This window comes from Pogona vitticeps, chromosome 3, assembly GCF_051106095.1.
Source record: "Pogona vitticeps strain Pit_001003342236 chromosome 3, PviZW2.1, whole genome shotgun sequence".
Taxonomy (NCBI): Eukaryota; Metazoa; Chordata; class Lepidosauria; order Squamata; family Agamidae; genus Pogona; species Pogona vitticeps.
The window spans coordinates 143095996-143121067 of NC_135785.1; the positions used below are offsets into that span (position 1 = coordinate 143095996).

The 25072-nt window shown below is 39.7% G+C and overlaps 1 protein-coding gene across 1 annotated transcript in view; it reads left to right on the forward strand.

The window, feature by feature from the left end:
• The window catches only part of KLF5 (KLF transcription factor 5), a 33006-nt gene extending 18815 nt beyond the window's left edge, over positions 1–14191 (forward strand). The window contains exon 4 of the mRNA XM_020783507.3: positions 12150–14191. Coding sequence (XP_020639166.2) covers positions 12150–12328 — 179 coding nt within the window. The 3' untranslated portion in view covers positions 12329–14191. The remainder of the gene's footprint in view (positions 1–12149) is intronic.
• The last annotated feature ends 10881 nt before the right edge of the window (positions 14192–25072 follow it).

Below are 25072 nucleotides of genomic sequence, written 5' to 3' on the forward strand. Positions count from 1 at the left end.
GTTTCCATTAAATGGCATGGAACATTCATAACAAAAGCTCTTCTGTATGAAGGAAGGACAGCTGTTGTGCTTTTTTTTCTCTCTTGGCATCTGCCACAAGGAGACTCTAGATGTGAGAAAAGGAAGATTCCTGCTGTTCTGGAACAATGGTTTTCATGCTGTCTAATGGAACATCTTAGGGTTCCCAGCTATTATATGGGGGGAGTTTTAGGCTATGCTGTGCATGTGATATGATGGACAACAGGCTGGGGCAGGGCTCATCACTGGAGTGTAATGTGTGTTGTAGCATATGCTGGAGATTACTTTGCATTGAGTGGAGTTCCTCAGTGGACGAGTCAGTGTGGAATGCTGGGAGATGGCTACTTGTAGAATAATCCCACCTTCCCCAAATTCTCTCATTCTCAATGAGGATTGAGTGGAGCAGTCCAGGAAATTAGTCTCTTTTCCTGTGTTTTTAAATAGGTAATGATGCTATTTTGGCTTTGGCATCTGTTTATTACATTCATACATACCCCACCATCCTCTGTTCAGCTCAGGGCAACATATACATATTTCTTTGCTTTATCCTTTGAATAACCCTTTCAGGTAGGTTGGACTGAGAGAGGGTGCCTGTTCCAAGGTTTGTGAATAAGTTTCATGGTCCCAAAAAGCAACTAGAATCTGGGTCTTCCAGGTCCTAATCCAACACTTTAACCATTGTACCACAATACCAGAGTATCTGAATTCTATATATCATGCCTGTGCACAATAATTAAACAACATAAATCAATATTTTAGATGGGACTGTTGCAAAGCACCTAAAAGGTGGCTGTTGTATTGAGGGCTATAATCTTGAATACCATCAGAGACTAAACTTTAGACAAAACAAACAAACCTGAAGGCAAGGAGAAGGTCAAAAGCTGAGTCATCAAGTATTCTTGAAAAGAAAAGAAGCCCATATACAATATCTTGACTTGATAAGTGCCACAGATACACTCATGCCAAAAATATTGGTGCCCTTGCAATTCTGTCAGAAAATGCAACCCTTCTCTCAGAAAATTGTTGCAGTTGCAAATGTTTTGGTACTCACGTGTTCATTTCTTTTGTTTGCTTTGGAACAACACAAAAAGACATAGAAGAAAAGTAAAATCTGATACAATCCCACACAGAAACCCAAAAATGCACTGGCCAAAGTTACTGGCACCCTGTCTACATTGTAAGAAATAATTGCTTTTCAAGCATGAAGCATGTGATGCTCCTTTTTAGATACACCTTTCACAAGTAAGAGGTGTGGGCAATATAGTAATCACACTTGCAACCAGTTAAGATGGAGAAAAGTTGACTCAACCTTTGTGTTGTGTGTGACACTGAGCATGGAGAAAAGAATGAAGTGTAAAGAGTTTTCTGTGGATTTGAGAGAATAAATTGTGAAAAAATATTGACAATCTCAAGGCTACAAGTCCATCTCCAGAGATCTTAATGTTCCTGTGTCCACTGTGCCCAATATCAAGAGGTTTACAGCCCATGGCACTGTAGCTAACTTCCCTGGACATGGATGGAAGAGCAAAATTACTGAAAAATTACAAAGAAGGTTTGCATTAGGGGGGTAGAGTTGCACGTGTGCCCAGGAGCAAAGTCCCAGAGGTAGCAGATCTCCTGCCAACCCCATCTGTGTCTGCAGATCAGGCTGATCTGCAGACACAGGGCACAACAATGTCAGCTCGCACTATCCGTCACCATCTGAATGAAATGGGATGCTATGGTAGGAGACGCAGGAGAACATCACTGCTGACACAAAGGCATAAAAAAGCAAGGCTGGAGTATGCCACAACTTATGTGACAAAACCACAGTCCTTCTGGGAGAATGTACTGTGGACAGATGAGACAAAAGTCAGACTTTTCAGTCAAGGACATCATGGCATTGTTTACAGAAAAAGAAATGAGGCAAAGAAGGATCACAGTCCCTACAGTCAAACATGGTGGAGGTTCAAAGATGTTTTGGGGTTACTTTGCTGCTTCTGGCACTGGATGCCTTGACTGTGTGAACGATATCAGCCTTGACTGTGTGAACGATATCATGAAATCTGATTATTACCAAAGAATTTTGGGGTGCAGTGTAGTGGCCAGTGTCAGAAAGCTGCGTCTCCACCAGAGGTCATGGGTCTTCCAGCAGGGACAATGACCCGAAACACACTTTAAAAAGTACTCAGAAATGGTTATAAACAGAGCGTTGGAGAGTTCTGAAATGGCAATGATTCCAGATCTGAATCCCATAGAACACCTGTGAAGAGATCTCAAAGTTGGGAGAAGGCATCCTTCCAATCTGAAGGCCCCGGAGCAGTTTGAAAGAGAAGAGTGGTCCAAAATCCCAGTAGAGAGGTGTAAAAAACTCATTCATGCTTACAGGAAGCAATTAATTTCAGTGATTTTTTCCAAAGAGGGTGCTACCAAATATTAAGTTAAGGGTGCCAGTAATTTTGGCCAGTGCATTTTTGGATTTCTGTGTGGGATTGTATCAGATTTTACTTTCTTCTATGTCTTTTTCTGCTGTTCCACCGCAAACCAAAGAAATGAACACATGAGTCTGAGAGAAGGGTTGCATTTTCTGACAGAATTGCAAGGGTGCCAATATTTTTGGCCATGCCTATAGATAAAAGAAAGAAAAAACATGAAGTTAGTAAGAAGACAAACATAAACAGTTTAAAACAGAAAGTGGGATGGTGTTATATCTATCAGCAAGTGGTAATAAAGAAGAGGATAGAAAGAAAATGCACAAATAATTAGCTTACCTTTAGCTTCTTCCTCTCAGTGAGGAATAAACTACCTTATGGAGAGAAGCTCACAGTTGCCTTTACTGATAGAATCAAGTTTCCTGTTATCTATTTTTTCCCATTTGTTGGGACTATTTTAGAAATGAACCTTGTATGCCTGAACAGGTTTTGTTTTCAAATATTGGATCTTTCTTTCTGACTTGCCGAGAAACTAGGACTCCACCCTATGAATCTATTTTAAAACATGTCCTTTTCCACATTTGAAAGAAAAACGTGATGCTAACCATGCTGTAGAAATAACAGTATTGAATCCTAGCCTGGAGACACATACAAGGTCTGGCAGGCTTTTGAGCATGACTTCTGCTATTGCTGTGCAAAGGAAAAACCATCCAAGTAAGAAGATGGAGAATCCAAGGCATTTATTATTTTTTAACGCAGTCAGGGGTGCCACTTCTACAGGTTAAATTTTGGACTTTGTCGTATTATGTAGCATATGCATTGCTAAGTGGAAAGAGAGATGCAGAATTATTATATAAAAAACTTTTCTGAAGCGCTGTATCCAACGTACCCACTAACTTTCAGCTCTGCTGGCTGGGGCTGTGCTGCTACCTCTGGGACTTTGCTCCTGGGCACACGTGCAACTCTGCCCCCCTAATGCGATGACTGTGTGGAGGGGGAAGACAGTTGTATGGAGGGAGGCCCCAGCTTATACCTTGGCTGTATTCCATATATTGCAAAAATATACAGTATAAAGCAGTCCTGTACTTTCGCCATGCTATGGAAGGAGCCTGAAGAGGTGGGGCTGTGAGTATAGCTGATTTTCGATGACCAAATAAACATTTTACCAAAATTTTCTAAGCTGACAGGTCTCTGTCTGGAGGACTAGATTCTCATAGTTTGGGATGGGGAGTTTTTTGCCCTTGAGTTGTTTGGGACTAAGTTTCCACATTCCCTTCCATGCTGGATGGGGTTGGCAGGAGAGGTCAACATTTAGATGGCCAAATATTCTCTGCCACTGTCATGGGTGTTTCTGCTACTGCCAAAAGTTTTATTCTACACCACCTTGTTTTTTAAAAAACTGAACATATTGCTTCTTTTTAAGGGTGCCTTCTTCAGAAGCTAAAGTGGTATAGTTGCGTGTTTCCCCCCCCAAATGCTAGAATTGCAGCACCCATGACAACATCCATTGTTGATAAAACAACATCCTAGTAGAAATTCTAGTATCAGTTGCAAGTCAAAGCATGTAGCATATATTTAGTCTATCTCGGCATGGTTCAGGAGCTGAAACCAAACACGGGCAGTACTGTGGCACCAATATATTTTGGGGTATAGGACTGGATAGTGCTGCAGGATGGGCAAACTGGATGTGGGACACTGTGCTCTATGGCACTTAACTTAATGGAACATCAAGCGATCCCTTGTAGTTGCCCCTCAGTAAGTAGATTTAGATGACAATGAATGAAATCCTGTTGGCACAGTTATGCAAACTGTGGAAGTGAATTGCTAAAAAATTAAGAAATCTCCATAAACACAGTGTGTTGACATACTGAGTCACAGGATTCTGTCTACTACAGGTAATGTCTATGGAGAGCTCTTAACTTATGACAATTCACCTTTAAAAGTTATGCACAACTGCACAAAAGATTTTCAGCCAACTATTATTTTCTCCCAAATTTCCTTTTCTTATCTTGTATGGCGCAGGCTTGTTCTAAACTGTTTCCAACTAAATGTTAGTTTTCAACTGACAGTTTTACATAAATGTATTCCACATGCTTCCCAAACTTCTTACTTTAAAAAATATAAATAAATACTTTTTTTTTTTGCTAGAAGGTATGTATATGGGCAATGTTAAGGTCTTAAAATATATTTTGTGATTGAGTCAAGCCTAACAAAATATATGAAATCTGAAAGATTGGACAAAGATGATGCAAAGATCCAGTTAAAGTTGGGGGAGGGGAGGTTCTGTTGAAACATAACTTAAAAGGAAAGCCGTTCTGTTTTCCCAGAAGTGATGTGTGTAATATTTCTGGCTTGGGAAGAAAGAGCCAGAGTGTTGCTGTTTGGCCAGAACTTGGTACCAGCTTCCTCCAAGCTGTTTTAGTTGAACAGTGTTGACATTTTAACAAATCCTGTGGAAGCTGCTCAGAAGTGGAGGAGTTCTGCTAGTGTTTCTGGGGTTTTGGTGTATTTTTCCCCTTTAAATCCTTTTACAGTGAAATGCCTGTTTTAATACAGAGCCCATGTTCCAACACAGTCATATTTGATGACCAATGGCATTCTTGGGTTTCACGACCTCTCAATGTGCACTCTTAATTTCTGGAGAAGAATCAACTATTTTCTGAAACTTTGTAGCTTCTGTATTTTGTACAGTCATTAGGCTAAACTAGTCTTGCAACGCTGTATAGCCCGTAGACAGAGAATAAAGGGCACAGTGTCTCCTTACTTTTAAAGCAAATAAATCTTGTTAACCTCGGATTCCTCTGCTCCTTAAAGCTGGGCATAGGAAAGAAATGGAATAAGTTTTAAAATAACTTGGAGCATTTCTTGCACTGCAACTTGGGCCAGTGTTTTTCTCTCTCTCAAGTAAATGACAGAGAAACATGAGGAAATATGTGAGAGATACCACCAAACTATGTTCTTTCACTTTCTTGCACAGTTGTTCATTTATCCCTGCATTTATATTCATCATTAATAGTCTTCTCAATTGTTCTGTAAGAAAAACATTAGAAAACCTCTCATCTTCCAAAATAATACCACGTACCACAGTGTTTTTGATAGTGTGTAATATTGTTCTGTTCTAAAGTGTGATACCAGTTGCATCTATTTGTTTGTGTACCTTCATATGCTACTCTGCTTTAGTGAATGAGAGGCAATATATGTTCTGTTCCCCCCCCCCCCATTGTTACAAGAGCCCTGTGAGAGAGGTCAAGTTGAAAGTGCAGTTGGCCCAAGGACACCTGAGTGAATGGTGATTTGAATCCAGGTTTTCTGATTCTTTTCCAATACTCTTAACCATCAAACTTACCATGGCATAAACTGCATTATGAGAGTTGGCTGGTCCTCCTTGATTCCTAATGTAGAAATAGAAGTCAGAAGTGTTCCTTACATGAGTGCCAAGAAAATCCCCATGTCACAAAAAAGTTTCCAAACTTGGTGCAAAAGGTATTTTACAGTAGATTTAAAAATAAATAAAGAAAATTATATCAGTTTAGTTATTGTGTTTTCAGTGCCAGGGAAGGACAAGAGGGATATATTGGATTTTCTGCCTCTGGTGCTAAAATAGCTTTACCAAACTTGACTGCTATGCACAATGGTGTGTGTTATGTGTGTGATGTGCGAGTGTACATTTGCTTTTCTGTTTCAGGCAACTAAATATCTTAAGCCAGCCTCTGTGGATGTTGACATTTAAAAGAAGCCTTAAATTTTAAATTTAACCTTAAATTTTATAAGCAGCCTCATGAATAAAGAATGTTTGTTTCACTGTAAATTTGCATTTTGTTACAGCAATATTTTCATCTTCATTATTATTCTTTACAGTCAGGAGGGTCTCTGTCTCTCACACACACACACTCACTCACTCACTCACTCACTCACTCTCTCACTTTTAAAAGATATTTGCACATTGAGGAGTGAGGTTTAATCTTTACCTCTTTCCCTGACTGTCATTTACCTGGTGATCCCCCACTCAGGGTCTGGCTTGGGATTTGAGAGAAAGAAGTCTTTCTGCCCATGTTCCACAGATGTGTGTAGTAGGAGAGATCGCTAGACCCATAGCCAGAGTTTTTTTGATTAGGGCAGTGTGAGTATAATGAGGATGTTCAACATAGTTAAATGAAAAATAGATAAGGTGCAGTTTGTTGCTGTTTTTATTACATGCTATCAAGTCACCTCTGACTTAAGGCAACCCTATGAATGGGAGATCTCAAAAATATCCTATCCTTAACAGCCCTGCTCAGCTCTTGCAGATCCAAGCATGTGACTTCCTTTAGAAAGTCAATCCATCTCATATTTTGTCTTTCTCTTTTCCTGCTGCCTTCAACCTTTCCCACCGTTATTGTCTTTTCCAGAGAATCTTGCCTTCTCGTGATGTGCCCTAAGTATGACAGACTCAGTTTCATCATGTTTTGCCTCCAGAAATAGTTCAAGCTTGATTTGCGTTATGACACACTTGTTCATCTTTCTGGCAATCCAGGGCACCCACAAAGTTTGCAATCAGCACCACATTTAAAACAAATCAATTTTTTTGCTGTCTTCTTTCTTTACTTAGCTTTTACACCCATGTAAAAGTGATTGGGTGATTGGGAGTACTGTACAAGAGTGTGGAAGATCTTCGTGACAAATCCTTATTCTTGATTATCTTTTCTAATTCTTTCATTAGTTCCCTTCTGAGTCACATCTTCCTATGATTTTTTGGCTGCAGTCTCCAGTTATATTGATAACTGAACCAAAGTATACAAAATCTCCAACCACTTCAGTTTCTTCATTGTCAGAAGTTGTGTATTTGTTCTGTAGCCTATTTTTAAATCTTCTTAACATTCATCTTCAGTCCTGCTTTGGTGCTTTCTTCTTTCCCTTTCACTAAAAGTCATTTCAGGTCATTGCTGCTTTTTGCTACTAAAATTGTGTCATCTGCATATCTTAAATTATTGATGTTTCTTCCACCAATTTTCACTTACTCTTCATCTAGTTTGGCTCTCTGTTTGATACTTGTAAAAGAATACATATAATTATTTTTTTTCTCAAGAGAAAAAAAAAGACTGATGCTCTATGGTTGGCATCTGGCTGCAGAGCCAGAGGTTGGGAGTTTGATTCCCAAGTGTGCCTCCTTAATGATCCAGCTCTACAGTTCTAAGATGCGGACGATGTAACAAGTTAGTTTAGGGGAAAGTACTAATAATAACATACTATGGGGGGGCAGTTCTAAGGACAACATTACAAGTTCTGGTAATTATGCATGCAAGCAGTAAAAAAGGGCAAAATTGTAACTACAGAAAGGAATGTGGCGAGAAGGGGGGGAGTCCAAAATCATAATTGCTAGATTTTCTTCCCCCAAGCATGCTTGCAGTGCTGTAATTCCCAAACAGCAGTGCTCTACACAGAACTGCTGGTTTTCTGCAAAAATTAAAAGAGTAAAACTTGCCTGTCAACCTAAACCAGGATCTGGCAAGCTCCACAGGTCCCAGGGCTAGCTTTTTTCTAGCTGTAGGAGCCTGAAGCAGTAGCAGCAGCAGCCCTTGGTCCTCCAAATGAAACCAGAACTGGCTGGAAGATGAGTTTCATTTTTGTTTTTGGATCTCAGGCAACCCGTAAATGGGCAGAAACTTTACTAAAATTGCTTTGTAAGCTCCACGGCCGCAAAATGGCAATGGACTTCAATGCAGGTCAACAGCCTCATTGTTCTGGCCCTTGGACTAACATATCTCCCTGCAGAGGAGTTTGCTTGTAGCTTTTATGGACAATTAACTGCCTTTAACCTACCTCAGCAGAGATTGTATCAAAAGAATTAATTACTAGTAAGTAGAAGTGCATATTTCAAATAAAAGTGCAAATGCAGATTTTCAATCAAGCTGCAAAGCAAAATTTCCTATCCCAGGACAGTGCCTAAGGTAGTGAAACGGGGAAGGTACCTCAGACTTTCAGTCTTCTCATACTTCAGTTCTGCACCTGAGAAGGTTTTCTGTTAAAATTCAGAGTAAAAGTGTGTCTCTACGATCAAAGAGTTCAGGCAAAGATTACTGCATCTTAAAAAATGCAACTTTTGCTGTCCAGAAAGAACCTGGATAATGTTTAATGAGTGCAAGCAACAGAATTGGCAATCTTGCTCAAGTGGTCACATTTTCATGCAAAGATATTTCGATGCATAACAGTATGTTGCCTTCATTTTAGGGATGTTAATCTTCTTAACTGAGAGTGGCTCAATTACTTGTACAAGTGATATAAGTGTGAACATCCTGTATTTGCCAAGTGTTACATGTTCTCAGAAACCACTTTGAAATAATTATTTAGTGAAACTATCTCGGATGCAGAAGCTCTGGGTTCATTGTTGTGTACCTCATGCCATTTCACACCGCTCTACCAATTTCTCTTTAAAAACACCTGCAACTATATTTTCTTTTTATCCTATAATTCCGATTCTCAACCAAGCAAAACCCAAGATGGAAACGAATGTAGAACTGGGCTGAAAATAAATTGCTGCATTCTACATATTGATCCTTATTACTGTTTCTCTTTTCCCTCCTATTGTAATACTATAATTGAATGATTTGGTGTGGTAGGGATGGTGTTTGCCTGTATTTATATTCTTGGTAGATTAGGAGTAGGAACATAGGAAGCTGTCATATACTGAGCCAAATTACGGGACAGCTAGAGTGGTTGTCACACTCTGGAACAGCTGCATAGGTATTCTGGCAGCAATCGTCAGCACTTCTAGCTAAAGATGGCAGGATTTGAACCTGGAAATATCTGCTGAGGGAGTTAAGCAGAGGAAATGGTGCATGGATCAGCCCTCCATGAGGACAAAGAATGGGTCTAAGTGAAAGCAGAATAGTTTGGAAAACATGCTTTCCTCCTTGATCAATGAAGCCTAGTTCTATAACAAGTGATGTGATGAATATATTTCTGTGATGTAGCGCTTCAGACTCTAGGGGTGTGTGTGTCTGTGTCTAGGTAGAGGAGTAAGCTATAGAAGTCGACCTAAAATGTACTGTATCTTTGTAGAGATGAAGTCTGACCCCATAAGATTTCCCAAGTCTCATTCAACAGATTCATTCGTGCTTATGAGGAAAAATCCTTCTCCCTGGCCCAACGTCTGTGAATATACTTCTCATCATTTCAGCAAACATAGTTATGAATTTTATAGGTATGCTTAAAAAATCCCACTTAGAGTACTAAATTAAATGGCCATATATTTAGCTATCTGTGACAACATGTTCCAAACTGACAGTGTAAAGCTCTGCAATTAAATCTATATTGGGCACTTACATAAATCTGTGGTCAAAATTTCAAAGGTGTTAAGTATCGTACGTGCCAGTTGAAGTCACTGGGAATTGCAGGTACTTGTCACCTCAGAATAGCCGGCTCATTATACTGCTAACCATATGTTACCAGTTTGAAACCTTTTGGGACTGATCCTTACTTGCAAAGGTATTATGTTTTAGCCACACTGGTTAGACAAGAACACTGCTGTAGCCACATGTAGACTAGAGAGTACAGACTGCAGGTCTCAAATGAAGTTTTTTTTTTTTTTTTTTTTTTTTTTTTGAGAATCTGATGTTCTGCTTAGCAAAGTATGTTGCTGCATCTCATGAACATGAAGAAAAGCTTTCAGAAGTCCTAAAATAGACCAGGTCCTCTGAGTCATATGGCACAGGTGCCTCCATCGTTCTGTAATCTTTCTCTTACCTGCTAATTAGATAAGTTTTGCTCCACCCGTTCTAGTTCATGTGTCCCTTTCTAGACAATGTAAATACAAAGGCAGGTAAAAAAATTCTTATGATTAAATCCCATTGAAAACTGCGAAACAAGGAGCAGCTACCTTAAACCCTGTTGTTTTCAGTAGGGCTTCACATTAGATGTGACTTAACCGGTTTAACTAGTCTCAGTGGGATTTAGTTTGAATAAATTTTAGCTGGATTGAGGCTTTTTGTTTTTTCATCTTGTTCTGGCAGGTGAACCACATCTTTTTATTTTTATAGTACTGTATAGTCATTCTGCACTCTTTTAACATATATAATGCTTGTGGCTCTGCTGTCTTTAGACTTTAGTCTCTCCAGTCTTGTGTTGAAATTATCTTAGTTTTTCAACTGAATACATTTCTCTTGGAACAGTATCTGTAACAATGTAACAAATTGGAGACAAAATGGGATGATAGCCATCCAGTACAGGTACTTGTTTTGCATGTTAGTTAGAATTGTAAAAATTTTTGTGTGTGCTTTTGCTTAAAGCAGCCCTCTAAAAACAAGACTGTGCTCTGGTAATTGTAGAATTGTGAATTCTTGAAACCTGCGTCTGATCAGAAAAAGTGTAATAGAGCTTTCACTTGAGCTACCATATAAGTTACCTTCAACACAGTGTTCTCAGATAGTCTCTCTGTCATTTACTTTATTGTGTCTGTCATTTACCAGCGCATTGTGATTTCTATGAATTGATATAGAAAGCAAACTTAATTTCTATTTATCCAGTCTCTTTCTTGCATAATCACATAGAGAAAATATAATTTGTGAGTGTGTTCATAATGAATGTAGAACTGCCAGCTAGCCAAGACGTGACTTGGTAATAAAACTGAATTATGTCAGGTAATTTGGTTTGGAGTTAAATTGTAGATTGTGCCACTTATGCAAACAAAGAGGTCAGTAATTTTAAAAAGAACAATTGGAAACCCTCATCATACCTCACATGAGCATTGTTGATGCTTAAATAGCCATACTATTAAATAACTGTTGCTGAATAGCAAAAAGCGATTCCTGCTTCCAGGCTTATACTGGGAGGAAATCCTACATGGAGACCTGACCTCTCCAAACATACCTATGGTCTCCTTTCCTAGAGCAGGAGTGGACTGCCATTTATCTCACTGCGTTATGCTCTCAGTCCTTATGCATGCATTTATTTCCTGGTGAAGAATGTGGAGTCTGTTTAATAACTTAAAATTTTGGCAACCTGAAATCAAAATTGCAGGCTGTAGCATTGCCTTCGGCTACCATACCATGATATATGGTCTTCCTTGGTCTAATTCAGCATGTTACCTCTTCTGTTGTTTTATTTATCATCTGCCATACATGAGTAAATATGGCTAGAGTGACAAATGCCTTGAGTTAAGAAGCTGTAAAAGTATGCTGGATACCTTGGGAAGACTCTGAATGGGCCCTTCAAATCATGTGGGAGGCATTCGGCAATGCCAGGTCACGCTGCATCTCTTCCTCATTGCAGCATTATCCTAGTTACCATGTATTCTGATGTTACCAAGGTATTGCAGGAAGAAATAGCACAAAGGTTGTGTTCATAGTACAAAAGTAATTCCAGAAGAGCCCCTGAGAGCCATCTACACGTTATATAAAATGAAGTGATAATCAACCTTGATGTTGCCCCACATCTGCAAGATTGCAAGTTGGATGTGATATTCTGGAATACTCTGCCATATACTAAGTGTCCCACCTCCAGTAAAATAAAATGTTGTCCTCTCCCTGGCATGCTTGCTGGCTATATTCAGGGAGCTTAAAAAAACAAACAAAACCAGAGTAGGAAGAACAACCTTCAGAACATGGTCAGAGAGCCCAAAAAACCCACAACAACCATTAAAACCAGAGTAACCACATTAATTAGATGATTTTTCTTGGTGTTTGGGCAAAGGGTGACTGACTAGTTCTCTCTTTTTTTGTGCTTTATTTAAAAAAATGTGTCTAGGAGAGAAGCCATACAAATGCACATGGGAAGGATGCGACTGGAGATTTGCTCGCTCGGATGAATTGACCCGCCACTACAGGAAGCACACTGGGGCCAAACCGTTCCAGTGCGCGGTGTGCAGTCGCAGCTTCTCACGGTCTGACCACTTGGCTCTGCACATGAAGAGACATCAGAACTGAGCTGGACATGTCCATTGAAGCTCTTGGTATCTATGCAATGTCCTAGTCACTCGAATATATACATTCAGTTAGAGTTAGCGAAGTGTTTATATGCGTATGAACTTTTCTTCCATTTTAAAACAGGAAAAAATTAATAATGAAAGAAACTGGAAATGTATATTTTGTATATTTATGAGGAAACAGGGATGACACTGTGTGGCAATACTTGGATTGTTTCACCCTTTTGTGGCCATGTGACTTACTGTTTATGTATTTGATTTTATTCCCCTTCACAGGTATCATCTCAGGGCTGCCTCTCTTGTTACGTATTTTGCAGATATGAATTGGTCAGGTCACCCAACCCTCAGTTACATTTTTCTTTTCTTTTGTGTGTGTGTGTGTGTGTGTGTGTGTGTGTGTGTGTGTGTGTGTGTGTGTGTGTGTGTGTGTGTGTGTGTGTGTGTGTGTGTGTGTGTGTGTGTGATGCAACTGGTATGGGTGTGGTTACATACACAGTGCATGCTCACATGTCATCTCTTCTCTCTGGAGACTCAAGTGAGAATGGACTATCTAAGCAACAGATTTAACCTGAATAATCTTTCCCTTTTCCCAAGGAACTCTAAGCACTGTTTTCCATGGGAATCTCTTACATGCCTAACTACAATTCCAAGCAGTATTTGCAAGAAGCAACAGCAATTACATGATATACAGCTGATACAAATGTGTTGTATAGCTATGTCCTGCATCATGTCTGCAAAATACAACACAGGAAGTATGTCCCTAAATTTAAGTATTGTATTGTGTCTCAAAAGCTCTGATACTTAGATTTCTAGTGTCCTGACCAAAACATTCTTGCAAGAGCAAGCAGTGTTTAGGAAATCTAATTGAATTTGAATTTACAGTCCATTGAATCTAGAGGACAAGCCACAATTTCTTTTCTGTGAGAATTTTACTGGATGTTTTAATACGTGTGTTATATTTTATTTTTTTCTGTGGAAAATAAATATATAGAGAGACAAATTCATAAATAGCCATAGAACAAAATGTTCTGTATGTTGCATGTTTGCTATGACAAAGATTTTGTAAATATGCAAATCAGCTTTTAATTGTTTTATTACAAAAGAATTTTCTAGAAATCAGCTAGAAAAAGTAGCAGACATATTAGTTTTGGCAGTTTAATGTGGCACATCTAAAATTCAGCCATTTTTAAATACCTCCAAATGGTACCGCCTTAGTTTCATAATCAGAGAGCCATTCAGACACTTTCTTCACACAGATATGATGCACTGAATTTTCAAAACAGTCATTTTTTTCTAAATGTTGTAAATGAAAAATTTGAAAATAGGAAATGCTAAGCAACTGTCAGATGCTTAAATAACAAGGGTGGCTATGATACATAATGTTAAACCTCTTACTATAAGCTAAAGTTAATATTGCTTGAAAAAGAAGGATTTAGAATGTGGTTTTAGAATAGTAAAAACACTAAGCTGGTTCAACACCAGCATAATCTAATTCTGTGTAAAATTTGCCCCTGATTCAACTGTATAGCAGCCAGGGTTATATGCATAAAAACATGTGAAAGAAGCTACAGTTGCACTGATCAACTGGGGGGAGAAAACAGCTATTGGTGTGACTGCTAGCCTATGCGATATATATGTGCAGCCCTGGTTGCAGGATCAGGTTAGGGAATCAAACACCCAGCAGCTGTTGATCTGGATGATTCTCTGCCCATCCAGTGATAATGTATACTGAAACCTTCTGTGTATTTATCTATGTAATATGTATAGTTGGGTCTTGGAGACTGTGCAGCTTTCCAAAAGGTAAAGGATAATGTAATAGGTTTTTTAAAAAATCTCTAATTAAAATATAAACAATTTTTCCCAATTGCTGTGCCTATGAGTTGTAGCACGAATACAGAATATTTTGTTGGTAGGGTTTAGCTCCAATTACTGCAGCTAAGGATGGGTCAGGAGCCACAACTGGCAGTTTTGTACACATGCTTATTCTATTGCCAGTCTTACCAAACATCACACTTGTTTCTCCCATATATTCCTACCAAAGTGAGAAAACACTACTGTTTCAGAATGCTGCTGCCTGTGTATCTACCTAGCCCTGCATAAGGAGAGAAATCCATGGTACTTTGCATAGACACATTAAAGTGGAAAAGAAAACAGCACCATAACTAACAACGACAGCATAAAGAGATGAACCGTGAACTCCTGCCAACATTGGAAGGGATGGAGCAAATAAAAATGCTCAGCTTTTAAAGGATGTAGTGCTACTCGTTTTTGTGTTTCAGGAACTCTCTCAGAGTTCTGTTTATTTAAAGTAAAAATCAAAATAGTATCTTCTCAATATGAGATTTCATAAATTAAAGGAAGAAATTGAAGCAGTACAAGGCAGTTAAGGGGATGTTTATGAATAGTAATCCTTGTTCTTACAAGAAGCAAGGAAAAAAGTTCCCTTCAGGTTAATGAAGCATACCCCTTCATGTTTATGATTAGCTTCCCAGTCATTATAGTTGAGGAGTGGGTTTGATCCCAACAAACCAAAGCACTTCTAGGTTCTGCTAACTTCAGTGGGTCAGTTAATTATGTGCTGAAGAGCATACATACACATTTACTTGTCAATAAGCCCTGCAAAGTTAATTGTGAGAGGTTTGTATTATTCTTTTCCTTTCTTCCTTTTCTGAGTGAATATCAAGATAAAGTGTCCCTTTGTTTCCTAAGCATAGTTCTCTTCAGGCTGCATATCTCACCAGTGCAGATCTTATGCAACACAATATTTTTTGTAGAACCAGTGCTCTGAAAGAGCACTTCCATAGAAAGAGAGAGTATGTTGAGAGTTCTTTCTCTTGAAGATGTGCTGTCAAAATACATTGCATATCTTTATTCAGTTCAGTAGGTTGTCCACTTGAAACCAAGTTGTCTTGTGCCATATTTGCCTCCATATGCATGATGCACAAATGCTCTGGTGGTTTTGATTTTGGAAAGCATGCATGGCAGAAGATTTGTGGATTTATCTTGAGTGTAAATAAATAAATCAGAATAAAGTCAAAGCTACTCTAGAAATCATTTCCACATTCACATTGTGTGGAAAAACCTTTTGTTCTTCTTTCACAGAACATCTAGTATGTACTGTGAATAAGAATCTTCTGGGCTTCCAGATGTTTTAAGCTTTGATTTCCATTTGTTCCATCCAGTTTAGTCAATAGGGCTTGCGGGACCTTCTGTCCCCAAAATTGGGCAGGCAATATAGGCGATTTGATTTCCCTAGGCAGCCTGGAGAACGACCACTGTACCTGTTCTGTGGGAGAAGATTAATAAAGGTAGACATGTTGCCTTGCATGAAAGCTTGATTGTCACAATTGGTTTTCTTACATAGAATCCTTTGGTAAGTTCCAGGTTTATGAAACTGCATTAAGCTAAGAGTATAAGAATTCTAGGCTTTACCCTTTTTTGCCAGCCAGGAACTTGGCACACAAACTTTGTCTCCAAGTAACAGATAAAAGAGTGGAGAAGCTGAAGTTCCAACAGAAGGTAGCAACATACAGGTTGTGATATTGAAGGGTAACTGGCAAGCTCTACACCAGTGGTCCCCAACCTTGGGCCTCCAGATGTTCTTGGACTACAACTCCCAGAAGCCTTCACCACCACCTCTGCTAGCCAGGATTTCTGGGAGTTGAAGTCCAAGAACATCTGGAGGCCCAAGGTTGGGGACCACTGCTCTACACCCACAATAGAGTCCTTTCTCCTTTCCTAACAGATGCTAAACAAACCTCTGCAGAAGCTGCAGTTCAGAAAGCAATTTAGAAAACTGCTCATTCATTCAAGTTTTTACAGTGCAATCCTGATCATATCTACTTAGGATGGGTCAGGGAGCTTTTGACCTCCCACATGTTTTGGCCCACATCTCCCATAGTGCTCTTACAACTGGCCAAGTTGGCTGATGTTTCTGGGAGTTAAAGATCAAAATATATAAGGTTTCTCACTCTTAAACTGGAAACAAGTCTCACTCAGCTGGAATTTCTGTGATGTAGTGGAGGATTGCAGACGTTGCCAGCCAGAATTGGATTCAGGCTAAGATCAGAAATAAGATTTTAGGATCTAATACCCATTTCTCACTTAATGCTAGGAATATTCTGGGGGGGGGAGGGGAGATGACTAAAAAGGCTGCCTGTTTTGCCTGTTTCCAGGGTGGAAGAGTAATGAATGGGCAGACTTGTTTCTGATGCTGTGCATAGTGCTGCTGTTTGGCACAGGGCGACAAGCTTCAATTTGTGCTTGAAGGTCATTCCATGTACCTGCAGGAGCTTCTCTGTGTCACAGCTACTGAGCTGTATAATATCATGCTGTCAACCAAAGGGTAGAAATTAAAGTGACTAACCTACTAGCCAAAAAAGAGAAAGAAATAAAAAAGAAAAAAAAGTTCAAAGTAAAACTTTGTTCATACTATTGTTGGCCTCATTTATTTATTTTTGTGGTATATGGTTAAAAAAATTTAGAACACAATTTTCCATGAACTTGATAAATTAATGTTGTTTGTTACAGCTTTTTTTAAAAAGTGTTGCTTTGAATTGTAAATACATGACGGGGAAATGATGTACAATTTTTTTTTTTGGTAAGGCTTCAAATGTTTAATCCTGGGGGGGAAAAACTCAAGCATATATTGGTTGCTGTTTTGCTGCTTTATCCCCCAAACCCTCTTATTTCTCTCCTTATTTTTGTATGGTGATATATTCTATGCAAATGATCGAGCAAACAGCTGTATCGTTGATAGAGATTGAAATGGTTTATATATAAAAAGACAATTTTTGACAATAAAAAAGTGCCTAAAAGCATTTCTTTGTATGCAAATATGTTCAAGGTTTTGGTAGAAATCTTAAATCATCAACCTGTAATAGATCTCTAGTTAGGTGCATTTGTGTTTCTAAACTGTCTTAGAGCAATCTCACTGCCATGATTCCAGCCCATGGAATACTGGGATTTGTAGTTTAGTAAGCTATTTCGGATTCCTGCTAGAAAGCCTGAATACTGAAGTTCAGGGGAGTGCTCTAACCCTCTGAAACAAGCACACTAAATACCTCACCAAACAGAATTCCATATCCTGGAGCCATTACCCTAAAACAGTATCAAGTGGATTTGTGTAGTAGAGATACTGTACTTTCATTCACTGGCGATAAACCTTAAGTGTATGAAGGAAGCAGCCACACTCCCTTGCACTCTTGCCAGAAACATGACTCTTTGCTCTTTTATGAAGTACACTTTGCCTTAGTTTGTGCAACTCCTGAGACAGTGCAGTTCTTCACATAGAGAAGACTAAACAGAGTCTTCCACCCCATGTGGAGATAAACGCACATATAAAGAAAGAGTTCCAGACTCTAGTAATCGTGTCCTTCTCTGTGACCAGTCATTTTGAGTGGAGTGCTCATTTCATAGACAGATTAACTTGTGAAAACGGGAAAGGGCACAAGTATCTTCCCCAGTATTTGAGCAGATGAGCCACCTCAGATAAGAGGAATGTGGGAAGCTGCCTTATGCCAAGTCAGACCACTGAGGCACCTGACTTAAGATTGTCTACTGCAAGGAATATGTCATCCTGCTGATATTGCGAGACTACAGTTCCCATTATTCCTCACTGTGAGATATGGCAACTAGAGCTGAGAGAAGTTCAACTCCAGCAACAACAAGAGGGCTACATATTCTCCACATATTCACAAAAGTCTTTACCACCCTGCATGGAGGTGTTAAGAATTGAACAAGAGAGCTTTCATATCTAACACATGCACTGTCATTGACACATAATCCTTTCCAAGCTAGTCAATTGGAGTTGGGGGATGATTCTGCTACACTATGTGCCAGGGTGTTGAGAGAGATCATCGTCACCATCATTAAAGTGCAGAGCTCAAAGGACCCTATGGATCATTGAGTCCAGTTAGTGCTGCTCTATATGAGGCACTGCTTTAGGTTTCCCTCACACATAGGGAATCAACATCCAAAGGCATCTTTTTTTTCCCTCAGATGGACCTCCCCAAGATTGAACTTACAGAAAATGCCCAGTTTTATATTCTTGCAGATGCAATCTTTCCTCCATTTGATTTCAAAATGCCCCTCTTCTTATCAGAGAAGCTATTCTCATAAGGCTGTCTGGCCATATTAAGAACTGCTAAATTAAAATGACAGCAGTATTCAAAATATGTCTGAAGCATAGGTTTTTTGGAATTTTGCTCATAACTTTCTTCATTTAGATGTCAACAATATTAGTCAACTTTCGGACTGCAGGCATCACATGCAACTTTGCAGATGCACCGGCAACGTGCAACAGGTGCAAGAATGAGTGAAGCACACTGAATGTATTTGGCACTTGCCTTCTTAGATGGCAGCACTCTGTTGGCTCACTTCACTCACAGAATGTTTTATGTTGTGCATACACAGCCTTGTGTTGGTTCCATGTAAGACTATTGTGGTAAAGGTGGATCAAATTATGTTTCAGGCTTGGATTCCAGATGGCGGAGTGTTTTCCACATCTCATCAATGGTACAGAGATTTCCATCTGAGAATCGTGGAGTTTAAATGTTCTCATTTAACAGTTCTCAGAACAGTTGTTTTAATGTGATCCTTAGGAGAAAGGATTTTTCCATATGCAGGAATGCTTTAAATGACTCTGGCTTGTACTTAATGTAGTGTTTAAGCAGTAACAGAACATGTCTTGGAACCTTCTGTAAGAACCGGACATTTGCAAATTGGAAGCTTTTATCATCTTGATGGTTTCCAAATCCAAATGAGCTTCCTTTGCCCTAGTCAGGGAAAACAACAAGGATCTCCTCAGTGTTTGCTGCACCTGATCTGCTGTATAGTGTGTGTTATTTGTTCAAGGAGATAACTCTTTGCACTAATGTCTTAAACAAAATGAGACACTGGGCAAGAGTTACTTTAGGCCTGCCTGGTGGTATTTTTTATATGGGGTGGTGGGGAGTTGCCAGTGACACAGTGCTCCACATGTTTAAGCCATTAACACATTAAGTTATTAATTCCACTGATTATCTTATTTCGGGAAGAAAACAGATAGTAGCAAGGTATGCAGATAGGATATGCAAGAAGAGAGAGCCACCAGTCTCCTGCTACAGGGGTGTCTGGGGTTGGGAAAGTTACTTTTGGAGACTGCAGCTCCCCCCCCTCCCCCCCCCCCCCCCAAGCTGGCATGGCAGGCTTGCAGAATTATTTCTTCAAGCTTTGGCAGTAGTCAGACTTGATAATACACTTTTTCTCTTTGCTGGAAATCTGTACTCGATTAACCCAAACTAGGTGTTCAACAGTGTCACAGAGGGGAAAGGAAGCATATACTGGGAATTAAGAATACCTCCGAGCACATTTGCAACACATAAATGCTTTTCGTTATCAGAATGAATTCAAAAACCCATTCGATTGCACTGGAAAGGGTTAAATTTGCTGGCTGTACTCTCTTTGAAAGCGATGCTTCTGGTCCCCGTTGTTCCAGTCCAACTCCAAAAAATGAGCAGCTTTGCTACTGGACCAAAAAGGTCCAGATTGGGCTTGGAATGGGGTTGGTCTGGTTTTCTGTATGTAGCGTATTCCCCACAAAATAGCTCAAACCTCAGACCATGCTACAAGCAGTCCAAAACACAAGTTATATTGCCATCTGGTCACACTCTTCAGTCTCACTGAGCAGGGGAGGAGAGGATGCCTTTAACTGCAGCAGTTATAGTTTATGAATTAAGAGTTATTTCTTCTCTTGAAAATCAGTGACCAAATTTCTTCTGGCATTTGTGTAAGGTTTATGTAACTTTCTATTGCAGAATAGTGCACTGCAAAATCAAAGAAATAATAAATACATTTGCCAAGGTGCTGGGTTGCATCTCAGTTGCACAAGTGAGTGTACAGTATGACCAGAGACATGCTCCAGCAACTTGTCAATTGGACAAAATTAGTCACGGCAAGCTATGCCGATCTTATACAAGGACTGATTGGATTCTGGCCACTGGAATGTGAAAGTATATTAACTCTGGCTGGATTGCTCCTTGGGGGGTGGGTGGGTAAGATCCAAACTGGATAGAATGTTAAATGTACTTTTGAACAAAATATACAGATTTTTTTAAAAATGTAAATAACAACTGTTACCGATACATGATAATCACTGGGATCACAGAAAGCAGGAAAGAGGACCTTAACTCCTTGCTGCAGTCACTGGCATCAGTTGAAGATTCCCTATCAGGGCAAACAGCAAACACAAAATAATGATTTTTATCAAGATGGCCACAAAGGAGGAAAGGGTAAACTCCTCATCAGCTCCAGCACCAATAACCCTGTATGGATATCCCACACCTGTGGCTTTCTGTACATTTTAAAGAAGTACTAAAAACATATTTAACATAAAGTATAGTTTAGTCTCCGCAAGAATATGAATGCCAATTTTATAGTTTATAGTTCCGTGCAGTTGTTATTTTCCATGTACGTAGCCTTCCTTCTGCCATTTCTATGATGAAGGCAGGACTCAGATCCGCTTGTACATTTAAAAAAAAGTTCACACAAATTGCTAAATGGCCTTCCCCAGAGAGGCGGGTGGTGGTGGAACTTACTTCATCTTTGGAATATTAACAGCAGCAATCAAATGAAATGTGAGCATTTTGCAGAGTACATACCGTGCCTCCGGATGTTTCGGCTAATTTCTGTGATATAAAAGGGCTTTTCAGTAGTCTGAAAGAAGCAAATCCTTACAAAGAGGAGAGAAACCTGATTATCAAATGATGTTAGCGGGTACCATCTGCAAATACATTAGTCATGGTGATTGCCAATGTTATTTTGATTAACCTAAAATGTAGAGGCTATGGATGTGCACACCATTATTCCTAACAACTGCTAGGGGCCAGACATAACTTGTTGGTTTCTGTTTTTCTATTGGATTTGGGGTCCTCTTAACAGCAAACAGTCTAATGAAAACCTCTGATTAGATCGTGCTGCAATCCTCAATTGCACCTAGAGCAGTAATTCCCCAACTACGTGCTACTATAAAGTAATTAATGTGGAAATTCTACACCCTCTTATATGGAACTATGCCCCACTGAATGCAATGGAATTTGGTACTTCTGAATTGACATGTATAAGACTGCATTGTAAGCTGTTCAAATCGACTGTGAGCTCGAAGTATAGCTACCTACAGAGAAAGTTACCTACCCATCACTTCCTATTTTCATGTGCTGGCTTTGCTTATCTGCAGTCACACTCCACCAAGATCAGATCATTATGCCACATCTGCAGCATGTGGTTGAGTCTTTTAATATAGTTTTAAAAACTATATGTGGCACCAAGGGAGGAAGGGGGGACACTCTCTTGTCTGTGACTGGAGTTATGCACCAGAGAAGCGGGTGGCCTGGATGGGGGCATCTCATGATCCATATTCAGCTGACAGGCCATAGGGTTCTCCATTATGTCTATGTACAGAGCCACCAGCATTACTCACATTTACAGAAAGTTCTGTGTTGCATCTGTTCATGCCTCATTAGTCTGGTTTTGACTGACACAGAAACTTATGAGAGATACTTCCCAAGGTATGAATAATCTTCTTAATGTTTAACACACACTAAAGGTAAATCCCTAGCTATAATTCAGGAGAAAATGTGTCAGCTATCAAGTATTTCAGAAAGTCCATGTAAAGGGCTCTAGAGAAATAAGGGGTACAGACCAACGACAATGTTTTGATTTAAATGCTTTTTAAACCAATGGGAAATACACAAGTCATAGTTTAGTCCCATTTCATTTCCATCAAAGGCTTTAATCCAGTTGGCAGTATCCACTGGGACAGACCTAAATGGATAAATTGGTGAATGGCAAATCAACAATGATCGCAATGATTCAATGGGTCTACTGCCTGGGAAATTCATAAAGTTGAAGCTGAAAAACACTAATCTGCATACCACTATTACAACAATGGGCAATCTAATATGAAAAGTGTTGATCAGTTTTCTCGTTGAATGCCAAGCAGGATTTCTGAACTACACAGAGTCTGAGATGAGAATTCAAAGCAGATTTGCAAACCTTGTTTTGGAGGGAATTTATCTGGCATTAACCCTATTGAACACTTCCCTGCAGTTGCAGTGCTGAACCATGGATGAGGCTGACAAAGCCAGAGGCAGATTTTCTGTAGGAAAAGAGAAAAGGACAGGATACATGTGCCTACACCTAGTCTCTTACCATGGTTAAGAGTTCAGATATGCATGTCCTTTGGGACAGTATGATATAAACAGCTACATTCTATCTCATCGCTGGGGTATGGTAAAGAGTTGTGATTCTAAAAGTTAATGTTTCCAAGCAGTATATCTCCAAGGTAACATGAGGGTCCCCATGCAAGTTTGCCCGCCTCATTCTTTAGCTGAATCACTGCCACACTTGAATAATGTTGCTCAGTGCAAAGCACAAATGAGCACCGATGCCTTGGTACTCATTAGTATTACAAAGTCATTAAGATGTCCATTATCCTCTTTCAGCTGGGAAAAAATGGGGGCGTTGGTGGCCAGGACTGAACCTCAAGAGGTAAAGAGGAAGGTATGATGACATTCAGCTACTGGGGGTGGCCTAGTGGATCTAGCCTACTTCATGGGAGTCTAAAGCTGCAACCTCATGTCAGCCAAGCAAGATCTCTTACACCTAGAGGTTAGGATAGGTCAGTTGATCATCTCTGATTTCCTGTTGACACTTGTTTCCTGTCCTGAGCATGGAAGAGACCTGCTTTTGCTGTCTATCTCTCCATTTCTACCTTGGCTGTGACTGCTACGTAGCTGACCTACAGGAATGTCAGTTTATCACCTAAAATAAAGTTCATCACTCGGGCTGAAATGTATTGCTTCACTTGTAACATTGTTCAAATGATTTGGGGTGGGTGGGTGATTGGGTGTCTTGGGGAGGGATATTGCAAAACAAAATGGGTTGAAACCATTACGAATGGGGATCCTTCCAACAGATAGATATCTAACATCTAATTGCATCACTTAAATCAATGAAACTTTTGTAAGACATAGCACACACAGAACAGAACAAAAAAAAACCCCTAATAATTTTATCTCTCAGCATTTCAGAAGAGTGTCAAAAGCTGAATTCCTGCCAGGAAAAAAGAGAGGAAAGGAGCCTTTTAATTGCCAATACCATAGTGGCGTAAGTGGCTGCTGACACTTATGGTGACTAGAAGAACAGGTTGAAAATGGGAGGAGGGTGTTAAATGGTGTGGGCTCCATGCAGAACACAGAAAGAAATTTCTTTTAAAAGGGGGAAAGAAAAGGAGCTGCTTCTTTGAAGCTCAGAGTTTTATGAGATCTTCGTCCTTGGGAGCTAAACAGTAAAGATGACTTGAGCCGCTTCAGGCTTTGCGAAATTACTACCAACGAAAGGTTGAGTTGCTTTATCGTGAGGTTGGAGTGGCCATTAAAACTTCAAAGGCAGTGTGTGACTTGAGCTTTACCTGTCATTGTGGAAAATGTTTATTATAGGAAGATCTGGGTACTTGAAAAAGTTAACAGGGTGGTATTAATGTGAAGTCTTGGATATTATGGGGAGGGTTTCCTCCAGCAGTATGATACTTGCTTTGTTATTTTTGTCCTTGGAACTCCATTTGATGACAACCAGAGAAAAGTGTGCCAAATAACCTTTACGAGTCCAAGGAATATGGAAATAATTAAAGAAAAATAATCATAAACAAAAATGATTTATATACGTAAGCATAAATAAAATGTTGCCTGCCCTAAAGATTATATTGAATGTATGCTGAATTCTATCAGCCTTACAAGAGGCTCATCAAAACTTGTCACTAAGGGTATCTATGTTAGTATGTGGGGGGGGGGGTCCTTTAAAAAAAAGTACGTCGTTAAAAAGTCAAATTCTGTTCAACAGAGTACAAAAAGATGGAAGTATCATTAGGGAAATGCCGCAGGATTACTAATGTGTCTGAAAGAGCTTTGTCAGAAAGAAGCCTGTGAATCAGTAAGAGGTACCTCCCCCTCAAGAGAAGCTCCTTTTTGTAACTCTATGAGCCATGGTTATGAGAATAGCTTCTAACTGGGAGGCAGATATAAAATAGAGAGTCTTGCAATGACACAACACACAGCCTCCTCTGTGTCTTTGCACAGATCTCGGCTGGGGACTATGTGGCCCTATAGGTAGATGTTGAGCTACAGTTCTCTTCATTTTGGGCTGTCTTGCTGGGCCTGATGGGACTTATAGCTCATCAGTGTTTGGAAGGCGGTGTGTTTCTCAAGTCACAGTCCAGAGAAGGACTGCATGGTTCAGTCACACAGCTGTCATAGGGATGCAACAAAATTCCTTCCTGGAGGAAGCTGATTGGTAAAGGCAGAATAATTAATCATACAGAGCCGCAGTGTGGCCATCCCCTGGATAGATTAGGGAGTTGGGCTATAAGGAGCCTTGCAACAGTGAATTTTGTTCTTGAAGCAGCTCAGAAATTCTTACCCACAGCACATGGTTTGAAATTACTGCTGCAGAGACTGAATCTGCCAGCTTTGTAAGAAGACTGAGTGACACAAAGTTTTCTTCTAACCTGTTGTTTAATGTTCAGTCCAATTTGCAATAGAGGGGTGTCCCACTGGTGCTTGTCTTCTATCTGTGGAAACACTTGTGCAAACAAAAACAGAAGGATCATAAGCTGGACAATCTGTCAGGGTTCTGCCCTGGGCCGCAGTGGCAAAATCTTGATTGTCTGTGGCACAAAACAAGTCTCGCTGGGGGAGTCAAGAAGCAGGGT